This window comes from Buteo buteo, chromosome 10 (assembly GCF_964188355.1).
Source record: "Buteo buteo chromosome 10, bButBut1.hap1.1, whole genome shotgun sequence".
In the NCBI taxonomy this organism is placed as follows: Eukaryota; Metazoa; Chordata; class Aves; order Accipitriformes; family Accipitridae; genus Buteo; species Buteo buteo.
The window spans coordinates 43,045,825-43,062,953 of NC_134180.1; the positions used below are offsets into that span (position 1 = coordinate 43,045,825).

Below are 17,129 nucleotides of genomic sequence, written 5' to 3' on the forward strand. Positions count from 1 at the left end.
CTGTGATTGCTGCAATGAATATGCTAAGACTTTGTTAATTTGCACTAATAATTGTGTATTACATATTATGAATTATCTGGTTTTGCAAGTTTATCAGACAAAACATACCAAATAGAGATCAGTCATTGCTGGCTGATTTTGATAGTCAACTTTAGCTCAGTATATGCTAGTAATACTGTACACTGAAATATGTTATGATAATCTTTGCAAAGAAAGATTTTTAAACTGTAGTCTTTAGCAAAACTTCCTATGGCATTGTGCAGTATTTTGCAAAAATTTTTTTTATTGCTTACCCGCTTCACATGAGTTTCAGTCTACTTAATTGTGCAGATGCGATTTCTCTTGGCTTTTTGGTGCAGTACTGCCTTTTAAAGCTAATACTGCCTAAAAACCTATTTCTTGCAAGTCAGCAGTGATACTGCATGTAAACTAGAAACATATGTGGATGTTAGTAAGTATGGGACAAATAGACTGTAGTGTCTATAGATTGTATATACATTATGTATATATTTTCTTTAGGCTAATACAATGTTACGAGAGAGAAACTTCTTGTCCTTTGTATCTTCTATCCACCCTTCAGGCAAATATTCAAGATGTGTTTTCACCTCTGTATAGTGCTTTCTGCTCAACACAGGCCAATATATTTTTGAGTTTTCATTTGTACATTGTAGACTCTCATAAAATGTAGGCAGACATGTAAGTGAATTTTGGCCATTGGTTCCTAAGAAGGTGTATTTCTTCTCACTTTGAAGAGGTGCTAATATAAAAGAACTTTATCATTACACAGAATTTTTTAAATTTTAGGTTTTGCTTTGCTACATAGGTAGGCAAGATGTTTTGGGTGGAAGTGGCTTGTGCAAGTGACTGTTTGGCCTTATGAGATGAAGTCAAGGAGAAGGAAAATGCTTTTGGAAATCTTGGAATAATAGTTTTTACTTGTTTAAATTTACCAGTTTCTAATGTAATATTTTATTTTAATTTTGCATATAATTCTGGGTGTACAGATTTTGCAATTCTAGTAAGAGTACAATCTAGATATAGTATTACACATACACACAAGTATCTATCGTGAATGTGCAAATTGAAGTTTTCTAAATTATTTCTTGGCCAAATGCAGGCAGTTTTTCATGAAGAGAGCATTGTATGTTTTGTAATATAACAATATCCATGATACCAAACAATATCTCATTTTCCAGAAGGTGGCAGGGAAAGGGGCACTGCAGCTCTCTGAAGTAAAAAATCAGCCTTCCTAACTTTGAAAAAACCCACTCATTAGGTCTATTGCTGGACATAGTTGAAACATTTGCTTGAATTTTCAAAACAAATGAGGTTTGCATGTCTGATGCAAATTTTATCCCAGGAGGTTAAAGATTGGCAAAGTTATAAGCAAGGGAAAGCAGAATTTTATGAAAGAATTCATTTGTTCTGATTATAAATGTGAGGTTACCAAATACGGTAGGCCAAAGGATGTCTCTGTTACATAGAGATTGCTGTGGAAGTGTCTTTTTTTTTTTTTCTCCTGTATTTCAAAAAATAGTTGTTTTGTAGTCTGTCATACTAATTTGTGTTATAAACATACTTAGGAAGAGAGTCTGGCTTGCAAAATAATATTCGGTTTTTTGGTTTTGTTTTGGTTTTTTTTTTCTCTCACAGATGGGTTAGCGATTAAAAATTAAATTGCTTTTTTCTTTTGTTCTATGAGGAATTCTCATTGTGATTTGTGATTACCCTTTGAAAGTGTGTACCTTAGTTTAAATAGAACAGGGAATTTGTGTATTGCATAGCCCGCAGTTTCAAGTAGGAAGAATAATTTCTCTTAAACTGTGCTCCCGCTGTCAATGTAATCTGGCATATACCTTGGTTGTGGAAAAGGGGATTTAGTACACAGAGTTAGATCAGAGCTGGATCTATTAAAAACTAACCTATCACCTACTGTTAGTTTTCAGTTTTGTATCGGTGCAAAGAATTGGAGATGAGCAGATAGAGATGGAGAGAAAGTAGCTTTGCCCCATCTGGCAATAGTACCAATTTATGCCATACTAAGCTGATTGTGGAATTGTAATGCTATTTTCAGAATGAATTGTTTTGCTTTATTTTATACCTTCATCAACTCAATTACTGCATCACAAAATGGGCAGTTCTTCCAATTATTCTTGCTGAAATAGAGCAGTGATATTGATGCATAAAGGAGAAAATGACTATTATTTATCTTAAATTGCCTCAGTGCGTTTGTGGTGCTTTATTTGTAAATATATTATTTGCAGTGACTTGTTTTGTATCAGATGAATTATTGAATTGAGTTTGTACAGGTTCAACATAGAAAAAATAATTTCCTGTGTTTTCTTTTTTAGCCTTCTGTTGAGTCTTCAAGCCCAGGTAAATATTTTTAATATTTCCTAAACTTGTGAGGGAAGAGGGCACCCTTGAAAAATTATTTTTGCTGGTCTTTTCCAGTTAGTAATCTAGGGATATAATTTGATGAATAGGTTGGTGGCAGTACTGGTGTAAGTAGTCACTGCTTTCTTCCAGTCTGTACCAGCAAAAGTTTCTAAATGGTAAAATACACTGGGGAAATAAGATTCTTGTCTTTGCAAAAGCTGCACGAACACACGTTCAGGAATGCTGAAGTCCTAAGGAGCACACTGTGAGCAAGTTCTGGGGCCATGGAAGAGACTACTTCACACAGCAATACGGTTACCATCCCTCGAGGCTTGGCTACCTGCCGGTGATAAGACTTAAATACAGAGTCAAAAGTTAAGGCACTGTGTGCTCTCAATTAATACTGTTGCTGTATGATTTTATGCATAATAGCAGCAAGAACAAAAGCAGCAAGAAAAGCAGCATTTTTTTTACCTCATTGGATTACTAAAAATGAGGGGTTGCATGACTTCTGTTTTTAAAGCTGGTTATTTTCTGATATTCCAGTATCACAGAGCTACTGGCTATCTAGTAGTCAGCTTAAGTGTAGATTATGAATATCTGGGGGGTTTTTTGTTCACTTCGGTACCACTGTACTTAGTGTTATTTATTTCCAAGGTTTTTGGCATCCTACTATTGAAAAAGCTTTCCAGTAGTTACTTCAGCTGGACTGCCATTGTCTCTTGAGCTCTTATTTTTTTCAGAGAAACAATCAATTGCTTTAACACTTGAAACTACAAAGTATAGTTAACCCTTATAGTCAACTCCTCCCTCTTGCACCCTCAACATGGGTATACTCCTTAAGCTTTGGAAAATGAATTTAAAGTCTCCACGGACACAAGTGGAAAAACGTTAGCGGGATTAGAATTAGAAATCAGGTATTGCTGAATTACATAAAAATGCTGCATCTGCCAAACCATTCATCCATTCATTTATTTTTCATTGTCACAAAATATAACCAGACTTCTCTACAAAGAACTGTGGAAAAAAAAAAAAGGCATGGGGAAAAATAACTAAGGATTCTGCATCATAAATAAAATCTGCATAACTGTGAAGCTTACTTTAAGTTTAAATTTTGAAAAAGTCATTAGACTGTCTTTGTAGTTGTAAGCAAGAAAGCTTCCAAACTATAAAGGAAACAACCGCCCTGAGTTTATATTTTATTAGTATTTCTGCTCCCAATAGAACTGTTGATTCAGGCAGGTTTATGATTATTTAAGAATTAAGTCTTCAAAAACTGAACGTTTTACAAACATTTAACTAGGAGCCCGATATCCACATATGTAGTACTTTGAGAACTGGCTGCTTTAAACAGTATCTTCTGGTTCTTTTTTCCATGCTCTCTTATTACCCAAAGGACAGCTTTCACCATCCTCTGAATAATGAGATTAGCTTTCCCTAAGATAAATGATTGAGGGATTTTGAAGATATTTTAATTTCTGAGTATAATTTGAGTATTAAAATGTCACCAAAATAAAAAACTAAACTCTGTGAGGCCATGATTAACTAAAAACATTCTTTAAAATGTTTTCTATCAGGAGGTTCAGCAACATCTGATGACCATGAATTTGATCCATCAGCTGATATGCTGGTGCATGACTTTGATGATGAACGGACATTAGAAGAGGAGGAAATGATGGAAGGAGAAACAAACTTCAGTTCTGAAATAGAGGATCTTAACAGGGTAGGTAGCCTTAAGTAGTCATAAAACATAACCACAGCCCACAGTCTCTCACAAAACGTTTGCAGGTTTTTTCCCTTATATTTGGAATTTAAAAAAAAACACCCCTAAAACACTAATAGGCAAATAATATAGATGTGGGAAATGGGCTGAGCTAAATTTGCAGCTCTCAAAAGTTGGGAAAAGGAAACTGGTACATAAATACTTAATAATGTATAATGCTGTGCTCGTTTAGTTTCTTTTTGCATATATGTGCTGGTGTAGGGTTTGCATTCTAGACCTAATCTAAGTTAAAGTACGCTCTGACTAAACTTGTATATTCTAAAGCACTTGCACTTGATTAGTGCATATAGATTTTGATTTTTTAAAAAATCCCATAATTTTACATTTCTTTTGCATTTTTATGCAAACAATTGTATAATACTTTAGTGGAGCATGTAGGAGTATCATCAGTTTTAAGATAGAGGAAATGGAGATGCAGATGAAATGATTTGCTCAAAGCAAAGAGTTGTCAGCAGAGCTGGGGTCAGAACTCTCAATTATTGTTAATAGTGATAAATAAATCTTAAAATGTGTATCTTCTGAAATAATTGCATATAAGATTTATTTGGCATTTTGAGGTTATACTGTCACTTATGTATTGTCTTAAATTACTTCTCAGGCAGGAATGATATTCTTAAATTACAAACTAGGTTCATTATAAATGCAAAGTAATTTAGATGCTGTCTATGACCTCATTGGCTGAAAAGGCTTCCAGAACAGATCATTAATGATTCTCAGATGCATATTCGGTATACGAGTCCTATTTAGTATAAGTGATTATGCCAATATGACTTTAAATTAATTTAGTACGTTTAATCTACATTTTGGATGTAAATGATAATTTATTTCTGGTAATTTCAGGTTTGATATTAAATGGTAAGCATAAAGATAAATAAATAGTTTGCGAATCTAAATATGCTTCGTCTAGATGAAGTGAGAAATGGAGCTCCACATGTATGTCATGTGGTTTTTAAGTTGAAAATACGTTTTTTTCCCCTCATATTTTGTGAAGAGTCAACATCTGGTTGTGTAACTCTATCACCACATTACAATGCTTCCTTTATTACTGTATTTCAGCCATCAGTTTATTCCCTCATATCTTGGTTGTCAGGCTGCAAGCTTATAATTTCTCCATGTGTCAGCTCTTTTGTGATGCTTTTATAGACTGGCAGAGAATCTTGTGGTCATGTGTATTGTTGTGTGTGTATTGCAGGTAGGTTTTTTACTGAGTTTCAGATGCTTCCATGCCAGCAGGATCTTGCTAGAGACCTGTGGTTACCTCTGGTTGTGGGATAGCAGGCCCCGCATCAAGGCTTACTTCCATCTCTTTTTTTTAGTCATGGATGATAGGCAATGTAAATCTCAAAACTATTGTCAAGGCAAGTGCTATCCCGTCTTTTTCTTTCCCCTGACATTTACACATATTATTTCAGATTTCCCCCAGGCTGTGAATGTGCCTGATTTACTAGTTCAGATCCTTCAGAGACGAGGTGGCAGTCAGGTTTTGCAAAAGCATTTTTGAACCTTAATGATTTAACTCCTATCATAAAAATTGCACCTTCCTCTGAGGGTGAGGATCTTTTCTACTCATTGGTTGAAGCTCTGGTGAATCTGTAACGCATTAGTACTTGAGGCTGAGCAGCATCCTGCATTTGTCTGTGCAAGTATGTGTATACATTTTTGTCTAAATGGCAGTAGCATATCTGTGTCTAGAGACCTGAAGTCACCCTCTATGCTGCTCTAGTAAGGAAAAAATAGTTTCCTGAGAGCAGAACGGTATGTGAAGGGATTCAGAAGTATTGGATTTGGTGGTTCTTAGTGATATTTCTTGAAAGGCAAGAATTTTTCTTGGGCAGGAAAGCTGTCTGTGAGGTGGAGCAGCAGACTATCCTTGATCATATCCAGACATGTATTCAGTAATACTATTACCGAAAATACTATTTCCATATGTAGGAGCATCTGTACCAGATCTGACCAAAGTCCTGGCTAACCAGTATTCCTTCTTCAGCAGCCCGAGAGACAGCGCTCAGGAAGGTGTGCCTGGGATGAGGCACTTCTCTCGGCGTCCTGAGCATACGCTGACGCTGCAGTTTTCCAAAACGCAGGAAACTTGGCAGCGTAATTTTGGTGGTAGGAAACTGCATTCGCACTCTGTCTTGTAAATAATAAATAATCAGGCCCCAGCAAGTTGCAGAAACTCAACTTCCTCCTACTCTTAGCTAAGCTGACTGTACGAAGCATCGGCTGGAGGGAGGGTGACGTGGAGGATTTGATGAGCGTGAGGCCAAATTCTTTACCTTTGTGCTGCCCCATCTGTGGGCAGAGCACTACTGGGTGGTGTGTGCTGGCTTCCAGGCAGCCTCTGGGAAGTGGTGAGCATTGCCAAGGTGCTGTGTGTGATGCCTCCCTGCATTATTTACAGATTTTTAAGCCTTTGACTCCCTCCCTTTTTCCATAATCACTTGGTTTCTCCTTTTGGGGTCTCCCTTTTCAGGGAGGGCTCTTGGGTTTTCTTGGGGTTATGCACCAGCATCCTCTTGTCTTTAAATGAGAGAACCATACATGGAAGCAAGCAGTGTTTCTCCCAAATACTCTTCTAGGAGGGTGTAGTTCAGGCACGTAAGAAAAAGATGTTGTCTCTCTCGTTGTCTGTAATGCGTGTCAGTCTTATTTTTCCTCCTCCCATGGATTTGTCCATTTGATTTTTAATCTCTGTAAACTTAGTGTCCATGAGACATGTGGCAGTGTTGTGCAGTTCATTTATTGTGAGAAACATGTTTGGTTTTTCAGACCTACTCTGTGTTCGTTTCAGTGGTTGCCCCTCAGCTCTTCAATTAGAAGAGTGTACAGTCATTTATATTTACCTTCTCTGTGCTGCTTTTGATACAGTTCTCTGTTATATCACTTGCCCTCACTTACCTCTACTCCAGACGCATGAGTTATAATCCATTTCTTGTTATTAAGCATCTTCCACATAAGAAATTTCTGTGTCTTTGATAATCCTTGTTGCTTTTTTTAGCCTTTTCTATTTTTGCAATATCCTGAAGCAATACAGAAATCATGATTTGTATTTTATTTTGGAGAGTTGCTGGCCCTTGGAGCTTTTTGGATTGTAATGGACTATCTGAAATTAAGAGGCTCTACCTAAGAAAAATGTTGTAAATCCAACACCACTTTCTTAGGTAACATAGTAGGTCATATGCTTGTTACATAGTTCACACGTACCTACGAATTGCAGTAAAAGTTCTTTTTAATTCTCATTCTGTATCTGCAGCTGGGGTAGTGGTGAGGAGTGCTTAGTGAAAGTATATTACTTTCCAAAATGCACTGGAGAACATCTGTTTGGATAATTATGAATAGGATTTTTCTGATAGCTGTACTGTCAGGTTTTAATTAAGATCACAGTCCTGTCGTGTTGTCTGTGTCAGTAAAGTATGAATTCCCCACTTCTAAGAGTTCTTTCCATAAAATGATAAGATAGGGACCAAGGAGTCAAGAGGGAAGGTGAGGACATTTAGGTCCACACGGCCTGCATCTACTGTGTGGATAGTTTAAACAAAGACTAGACCAATAACTGGTAGAATGGCTTAGTTCTTTGAAGTAAAATAAATAAAATACACAGACAATAAGCACTGGTAACCCTTGCGTTACTCTTATTTTTACACAGCAGAATTAACTAGATCTGCCTTTTGTAATTGGTATTGTTAGTATGTTTCCAGAAACTAGAGATGTGTTGATCAGTTAAGGCCCTTAGGATAGGAGTTTATTGGAGGAAGTCTAATGTCAGCCGATAACTAAAAAAAATCTGATTATCAGCTGAGATACACGTTACATACTAAGAAGAAATATTTGGAGCAAGCAGACACCTCTAAATAATAAACAAAGGATTTGGTCTTGTGAGAGAGATAATTTTAAAATGCTCTCTGAAAGTTTCTGCTCTGAAAAATCTCTTTAGGGATGCCATATACTGCCCCTGAAGGCTGAATACTGAGTATTAAAAGTAATAAAGTAAGTAATTTGTAGACCTGGCAATTAATAATTTTTATTAATAAAGTGAATGCAATTGATAACAGTTTGGGAGCCACTAAATTTGAGAACCAACTGTATCATTTGAATTGTCTCTTTAGAGTGGACCAGCATTCTAAATATAAAGATTTTTAACTGTGCATGTATTTTAGCAGTTTTGCTTCCAACTGTGGATGGTTTTGTAGACAGCTAGCTTAAAATGTGTATGAATCTGTAAAAATTACTACTATCTTTACCTGGATATCGGGTGATCCTGAATATAAGATGATCCCTTGCCTCCATCCAACCCCTCATTTTTTGTTTTGCCTAGAAAGGGGGGAGGTATAGAGAGACAGAGATGTACATTTTTGGTGTAATTTTGTATTCAAAGCCAGGGTTGTAGAACTGTGGAATTGTCCCTGTAGTGCAATTCCGCAAACAAAGATTTAATTCCATGTTTAAGCCAGGTACTGCAAGTTCTGGTCCTTATTCTGCTGAATTCTACTGCCTTGCACTAGGGCAAGTTTCTGCCTGCAAAAACTGTCAATATCTTAGCTGTCTGTGTGAAGCAGTGGCTGCTGACACACATTGTATGTATGTTTTCCACAATTATGTACAAAATACTACAATTTCTTCAGGTAGTTTTTGGGCGGTAAGGGGAATACCAATTTATATTCCAATAAGGAGTGTGTTTGCTCTGTGTACTGAAGGGGTATGATGTAGCTGGACATAACCTGCCACATTGCAGTGCTTGTGTTTTGGTAAAATAGTAGTAGACTAGTACCAAGGGAGGGATGGGGCATACGGCCCTTTGGTGCCCTTTTAATGAGCTTTATGACCCCTTTGAGAGATTGTTGCTACGTGAGATCTGCTGTAAATTTATAAAAGATTGGGGAATAAAAAGTTTCCCTGAATTTAAAAAAAAAACAACCACATTTTTCTTAGGAGCCAAAACTTTGAATTTTGACTGTCCATTCATTTTGGAGTGGCCATTCTTAGTATACGTGGTCATCATCTCTCTGGTTTTGGTGTGTTACGTTTAAAGTGCACACCTTTAAGCTGTAGAGCAGATGTGGGATGTGAAGTATTTTTTTAAAATCTCAAACTTTGTTTGGATGTTTATCAGGAAAGTGATATGCCAATCCAGGAGCTACTTAGCCGTTACGGCTATGATGGTACCATTCCACTCCAAGAAGATGATGACGATGAAGATGAGGAAGAGGAAGAGGAGGAGGGAGAAGATGATGATGATGTTGATAATGATGACAACAGTGGCTGTAGTGGTGAAAACAAAGTAAGTGTTTACACTAATTTGAAATTGATTTTCATACAGCCATTCTGTACTAGACAGCCACTCAAGATGCCAGATCATGGCAGAAGTCATTCATAATATAGTTGATTTCAGATGCTTTGCATACTGAACTCTAATGTTTATTCTTAATTACCCATCTGTATTTCTCTTTATTGCTCTTAATTTAATCTGTATCATTCCAAACTGTTGCTGAGGCAAATTAGAGTATATGTATACATATAGCATCATGTAAGAAGGGATTGTAATTGTCCTTCAGAAATAGCCTGACTTCAAAACTGGAGTTTTAAATGCCTGAAGACACCTTTACAGATATGGCTGAATACTTGTTTCAAGATGAAAAGCTCATCTACTCAAACTGAACAGTGAAGTGTGGAATTGAATTAAATGTGTCTCTTGAGTATTGGAGGTTGCTGCAAGTTTTCTAGCTTTGGCATTTTAAATTGTATTTTTTCAGCCTGGCAGCCCTGGTTGTACTTAAATTGTTAACTGAATCTAATGCTTCAAGTATCTTTGCAGAATGTATGGTTTTGAACTTAGCATCTTTAAAATCCTGTTCCGTGTGCTCTTAAAATAAATTTTCTGATTTTAGAAGAGTCTTTTCTACTTGTGTATGTCATACAGATTTGTAACAATCCTGTCCTGTCATGGGCACAGCTGTAACTTCTCCATTACTGGTGGCATTCAGAGTTGCATCCTGAATTCCATTAAAATATGAAACCCTTTGTACTGTCAGTAGCAAAAAAAGCTTAGGCATTAATGGGAGCTGCATTACCTAATCTGGCTTTAAAAAGGATGCATTTTGGTTTTTTGATATCTAACCCATTTTAGAATCTCTGGAATGCGACACAGAGATGAGGAATGATATAACTGATTCAGAAAATGAAGTCCTTAGGATTTACAAACTCCCTTGACAGATGCTGTAAAAGATTGCTATTTGTATGGGTTGAATAGTTCACAAATAAGAAAGATACACAGTTATATTACATCGAAAAAGGTTCAAGAAGCTGGAGAGGGGGACAAACTTACCTAACATGAAGGATGCAAAATTAAAATAAGACACAGAAGTGGTTTATTTTGTTTTGCATGGTGGTGTTCCTGAAGTCTCACTTTCTTCTTGTGTCCTTGATTACTTCCTGACACAACTTCCATCTTCTGTGTTCTCATGACCTCCTCTGTAGTTCTCCACTTATGTTACTAGCTGTTGTAAGATACTGCCTATCTTTTCTCTTAAATGGATAAAATCTCAGTGTCTGTCACGGCTGTTAGCAGCAAGAGGAGTCATCTTTGTCCCTCTGTAGGGCACTAACCGTTTGTAGCGTGCTGCAGAAGCAAGCGTGTTCCTGCCCATCAGCAGCAACGGTTCACAATCTGGCACAGTAAACAAGCCAGTGGGTTAGCCTAATTGCAGACTTGGCACTGTGGTTGAGTTGTAAGTATGTGTTCACGTATTCTACCCCAGTTTTGATAGGTTTGGAACAAAGGTGGTGAGGAGGACTGGGCACAAAGAGAGCTAGCTAACCTGTTATGATTGTTTGCCTCAGGGTACAAGAATGAGAGCTCTGAAATGCTTGCATGCTCTTAGCAGAGGCAGTAAAATACATCTGTGGGGGTGGAATAATTTTATAAATCATTCAAGCTTTCTCTGCAAGTGCTCATCTTTCTACAGCTTGTTTAGCTATATTGCACTTAGCTATTTTCTATTTTTAATCTGCTTTAAGCTGCACATGTGATAATACTCTGGCTGCTGGTAAAGGTACATATAAACATGTGCTGTGCCTCATGCTTCTGTGTTCGCACTAGCAAGTGTGAGTACTTACAACATAGTCATAAAACACATAAAAGATATTGACAACATGCATTGAAATAGAAAGCACTAATATACTTTTTCAACCTTTATCATTTTAATTTTCCTTAATTGTAGTAATTCCCATAGTTGTTGTGGTTTATCTTCTAATAAAGAAACTTCTTCTAATTTTTGAACTTTTAATGACTCAGTGTACAAACCTGAGTCTACTGATACGCTATTCCTGTGGGGTTGAACCACACTATTGACGTTAATTTTTATGGAAAGTATTATTTCCATTTGATTGGAAAAAGTATAGCCAGTAAAGAATTCCTCCCCTTTTTATTGAAAATTCATAAGGAAGGGTTTTAAAGACCAAAGTAAAATTTAAATTAAATGAAATGAAACTGCAAGGATTTGCTTGACTGATTTAAAAAACTAGGTGTGATACTTAATAGCAGTTAATATTTCTGATTTGTATGTTAGAGTCTGAGTGTTAAATTGATCTGCTTAAAATACTGGTCAGTAAATAATGTGGTGTGTTTACACATTTGTTGTGGCTCAGTCTGGACAGGCCACAATCTATACAGTCACTTCAAGTCAAATAAAAGGTATTTGGGTTTGATATATTGACAATTTTGGAAAAAAATATTGCCAAAATAGTGTTTGTCGCATACAAGGGATAGCTGATCTCTTGTTTGCTTTTTTATATTTAAGGAGGAGACCATAAAAGATTCATCAGGTCAGGAAGATGAGACACAGTCATCTAATGACGACCCAGCACCATCTGTTGCTTCTCAAGATCCACAAGAGATAATTCGCCCTCGTCGATGTAAATATTTTGATACAAGTATGTACAGTTTAGTACTAAGCACAGTAATCTCAATGTGATTGACCTTTGGTTAAGAACAGCCCTAGTTAACATAGTGTTCTGAAATAAGCATGTTGATACCCATAAACATTTGTTTGTTCTCTTTCATAACAATGCTCTTGATGATCATTATGCTCAAAATAATAGGCAAAAAAAAGTCCTATTTTTAGCTGAATGCTAAATCCTGTCTGCAGATAAGGGACTCTGTATAAGGACAATAGATATTCTCTCTTCGTAAAACAATGTATTAAATTTGTGGAAAAATTTAAATTTCTACAGTTTTGAAAAAGCAAGGTCTCCAACAGTGTAAATCCTTTCATGACACTACTCCAACTGTTGCGACAGTCCAGTTTATGGTCCTGCAACCTGGTTCATATAGGTGTGCCCTTCAGAAAAATTTTCTTGTACATGGAGTCCAGGTGCAGTAAATGACTGCTTAGTATGGTATTACCTTACCATTGTAGTTTCAGCTGCCAGTTCACACTAAGGATATAGGTAAAAATATTTGCAAGTAGGAAATGCACTGTTCCAACTAGATAATTGCTGGACAGTGCATGATTGTCATGACAAGGCGTGGTGACAGCAGGTTATGTACTTATTCAGAGAAGGTGAGAGTCTAACTGAAGGAAAAAGTAAAAGCTGAAATTTACTAGAAATAGAACCTCAGATTTCTTCAAGATCGCTAATACAGAAAAAAGCAATGAAATCTGGAAAAGGCCAATAGATTGTTAAACCTGAAATAACAAAGGGGAGATAACGATGAAGAAAATTAGCTTCAAGAATTCCATATTTGATACTGTTGCCATCATTGAGGACTGATTATTCTCTCTCTTGGTTTTGTTTTTTTTTTTAAATTGATTTTGCATCCATTTGAGACTGTTGAGCTAGTGTTATGTAGTTGTCCATTTAGACAACTCCTCTTTCTGTGGCAATCTTACTTAATGGGATCTGAACCTTTTAGTACTGAGCTATCAGCAGGGCCATTTGGACAACAGGTATTTTACCTTTCTTTGACAGAAGTGACTGTCACAGATATTTGAATTCCTACTGTTCCATGTTTTAACAAACAAAAGTTAAAGCAAAGGTTCCTTACGATACCTTATACTTGATACTTATTAGCCATGACATTGCAGAAATGCAATTTTCTAATCTATAGTTTATTTTAATCCAGAAATGTCAAGGAACCTCAGCATGTCACTGTGCAGAGGATTGCAAATATCTTAAATGAACTCTGTTTTTTAACCATAGCATTAGCATTAGCGTAATGCAAGTGTATTGCATTAGGTTTTGGGTTTTTACAATGTTCAGCTGTGTATAGAATGTAATTTAATGTATAAATAATTTTAGTGCTGCTATTATCACATGCTGTACATGAACCAGATATTGCAGTTGCTTTCAGTACATTCTGAAAGGCAACTAGGCTATATCATAAAGAGCTTAACATTTTTGTCAGTCCTCACCCAAAATAATCTATTTTAAATGCTGCTGCGCATCTCTGAGCAGTACATCCAAGCCTACTAAATCCCAGTAAGACTGAGAAAAGCACACTTGCAGATTTCTCGCACCTTGTGCTATAGTCTACCTTAAGTTCAGTGACAGCTGCTGTAAGGGAAAAAGATCAGCAGTATCTGAGCTAGGAGCTCATTGAAAATGGTGTTGAAACCCACATGCGGATGCTGAACATCCACATAGAAATACTTTCAGAAAGTAACTGTTTGTAGTAAATATGGATGTGGATCGTGTCAACTGCTTCAGAGCTGGGTGAGGGAAAGGAAATTTTAATTAGGCAGTAGTAAAACCGATGGATGTATTAATTTGTGCCTTAACTTTTCAGAGCCTGTTGTGTGTCTTAATCCATTCTGAATGCGAACATGGAGCGGGTCATTTTTTATAGTTGGCAATACTGAAACATTTAGCATTGTCACCGAAACTGCCATTTGCACTTGCGTGGTGTTAGGTAAGATGGCAGCGAGGCAGAGTAGGGCTGCCCTGTGGCTGGAGGCTGGTGGGGTGAGAGGGTGGGCTCGTGTCCCCCCGTCACCCATGCCGCGGTGCTCCCAGGAGCTGGCTCTGACGTCCCAGGCCCCCTCGCTCAGCCCGCTTCGCTGGAGGCTGGGGTTGACGTGCACAGGCCCCATCAGAGCTCATTGTATGTAAATGTTTGAACAATTTCTTGTAGATAGTGAAATAGAAGAGGAATCGGAAGAAGATGAAGATTATATTCCCTCAGAAGACTGGAAAAAGGTAAATACTAAGTGCTGTTAAAAAAGCCTATATTTAATGAATAATGAGTTGATCTGTTACCTAGTAACCCTGAGCTCTATAGATCACCCAAATCCTCTCCAGTTTTTCCTCATAATTAAGAGGTTTGATAGTAAGAAGTGTTAAAGACCTCCCCAAATAGTCAAAAATCCATTTCCATATAGTGCCTGTTAACTGTATTTTTAGATTTTGAACAATGAATGTTTTAAGGGGTAAAAAAAGACGTGGTCGTTCTCTTGTTTGCTAACAAAAAACATCATGGCTGTTGTTGCTAAACTTCTTGTTTCTGTTATTTCAAAACAGGAAATCATGGTGGGCTCTATGTTTCAAGCTGAAATTCCAGCTGGCACATGCAAATACAAAGAGAATGAAAAAGGTGAGACTTGGCGCTATTACCATTTATCGCTGTGTTTGAGATTATTTCCTAGTGGGGAGAGATAAAAGATTTGATTGATGTCATGTGTCTTGCAAAATAAAAGAGCTCCTTCAAGTGAAAACTAGAACCATGATCTCAAACTATAGTTCATCCTGTACTTCACCATCAGAACTTGAGTCTTGGAACGGGAAAAGAAAGATTGTATTGCTGGCCTATTGCCTATTCAGCCCTTGTATTCTAATTTGGTCACGTACACAAGCTTTCTGTGTGGCTTATGTTAACCTCTTCACCTAGAATATTTAGTTTATGTAAAACAAAACAGATAATAAAGAAATTGTGTTGCTGGAATTGGATTAACATGTTTAAAGGGGCAAAATGGTACCAGCACCTTTGATTTTCAGATTTTATAACTCTTCAGTCAGTATTAAAGAACCTCTTGTTCTGCTTTTGGGTTTTTTTCCAGGGACTCTTTCCCCCCTCAGAACCAGAGCCTTTGGCTGTATGCTGTCAATATAATCAAGTCAGAAAAGGTAGACCCAGTTTAAATCCATCTGTGAGCTTAAAAGAAGCAAATATTCCTGCTCATTCAGCCCATTACTAAGAATTTGTTTACACTGCAGGTCAGTTTGAGACTGCCTCTTTTGTAGTTTTATATAAGTTAGTTTTTAAACTAACCAGCATAAAACCCGGTGCCTTCCTAGAATCTGAGGATATACTCAAGTGGTAGCAGTTGTCTTGCTTCAAGCTCCAGGTTGCGATAGCTGTGCTGTAGCCTGATCTAACTAGAAACTAAGAGGAGCATCAGTCCTGCTACTGACTTTGAGCAGGCTGACATGTTCTGTCAGCTCTGGACTTTGTAGCCAGCGAGGTTGAAAAGAACGTAATTTAAAACTACATGAGAAGTCAGGAGCTTCCATTAAAAACAGAAAATGGCAAATTAGAAAACATCTGCTTTTTTGCTGTGAAGAAGTTGCTCTTTGCACCCTTTCCTGCTTCTGTCTGAAAATAGAGCTTGAACTATGTATTTGCCTGAGATGCAATAAATTATGCTTTACTGGTCACCTGCTTTTCCTGGTATTTACTCAGCTCTAAATGGCTTCTGGCCTTCAATAATAAAAAAGATACAGCTGCTTTGTGCATTACGGTAACATATAGAAAACAATTTTTCATAGTCTTGCACACTGGTCTTTGCACAACAGAGAACGTACGTCATGGGCAAAAACCATTGAGGGGAAAAGTTAAATTTTCACTAATCATGCTAGCACTATTCTAGTTTTATATACCAGTGGGGTTTTATATCTTCTGCCACTTCTTTCCGTTCTGCTGTGTTTAGATGTAATCTTTGGCAGAACTCCAGCTGGAATATTAATGAAGCTTAAAAAGTTGAAAAATAAACATCGTGACTATGTATTTAGTACTTTCATGTACATATCCCATCATCTTAGTTGTTCTCTAATGAAGGGGAAATTCTAACTGTAAAATTCCCAAATGCTAAGAAGACTAGTCCTTTCATATCCAGTCCTGTAAGCAAAAGCACAAAAATGCTAGAACTCTTAAGAATAACCACATTGCTTTTCAGAATGTGTTCTGACATGCTGTTGTGAGGAAAGAACGACTAGGTAATCTACACTAAGCTAATTACAGTGGACTGGCTCTCTGAGAACTATACCTGGAGACCAAATTAGCTGCTACTAAACAATTTCAGGTTATGAAAAATCTACAAAATTAAAGATATGTTTTCAGAAGGCTTGGGTTTGAAAATTGAAGGATAGCTCTGCAAACTGAAAGGTGCTGAAGCTGCTTTGAGGCTTAACTCACCGCTGTCATTCATGATCGTTCATAAACATTGTAGTATACTTAGCTTGCATCATTAAGGGTGGCTTAGAACCGAGTATCAGTCATCTCCTGAAAAGAATTGTTGCTTCTACGGGAGTTTGTATCCCAAGATACCTGGAATCTTTTTCTTAAATGAGCAACCCAACATCAGATTAGGACTAGCCTTTGAAACAAAAAGCTTCCAGAAAATTGCTGGGAGCTGTTTCCAAAGAGTGTATCATTTGTGAAATGAAGCTGTCTTTCTGTGCAAGACACTTAATAATTTTCCTTACCACTTTTGGTTTTTCATTTGTAGTCTACTTTCATGTTAAAAATAATTTTATTCAAGTAGAGATGCATCTAGCTGCCACTCTGACCTTTCTACCTCCACAGAATGCTACTGTATCTTCCCTTCCTGAGGTGACCCTGCTTTCCCAAGTGTTCACTCCTTTCTCTTGTCAAATGTGCTCACCCAGCTAATGGAATCGATGTTAAAGTTACTTTCTGGCTGGTTTTTGTGAGGTTATCTTTCATTGGAGACTGGGCCATAAGCAAGGCCTGGAT

At 37.1% G+C, this 17,129-nt stretch overlaps 1 protein-coding gene across 3 annotated transcripts in view; it reads left to right on the plus strand.

Annotated features, from left to right (window-relative positions):
• The window catches only part of MIER1 (MIER1 transcriptional regulator), a 43,348-nt gene that overhangs the window by 16,306 nt on the left and 9,913 nt on the right, over nt 1-17,129 (plus strand). For all 3 annotated transcript variants that reach the window (XM_075037332.1, XM_075037330.1, XM_075037331.1), the window contains exons 2-7: nt 2,352-2,376; nt 3,957-4,102; nt 9,273-9,440; nt 11,959-12,091; nt 14,292-14,356; nt 14,678-14,750. In XM_075037332.1, coding sequence (XP_074893433.1) covers nt 4,004-4,102; nt 9,273-9,440; nt 11,959-12,091; nt 14,292-14,356; nt 14,678-14,750 — 538 coding nt within the window. In that variant the 5' untranslated portion in view covers nt 2,352-2,376; nt 3,957-4,003. The remainder of the gene's footprint in view (nt 1-2,351; nt 2,377-3,956; nt 4,103-9,272; nt 9,441-11,958; nt 12,092-14,291; nt 14,357-14,677; nt 14,751-17,129) is intronic.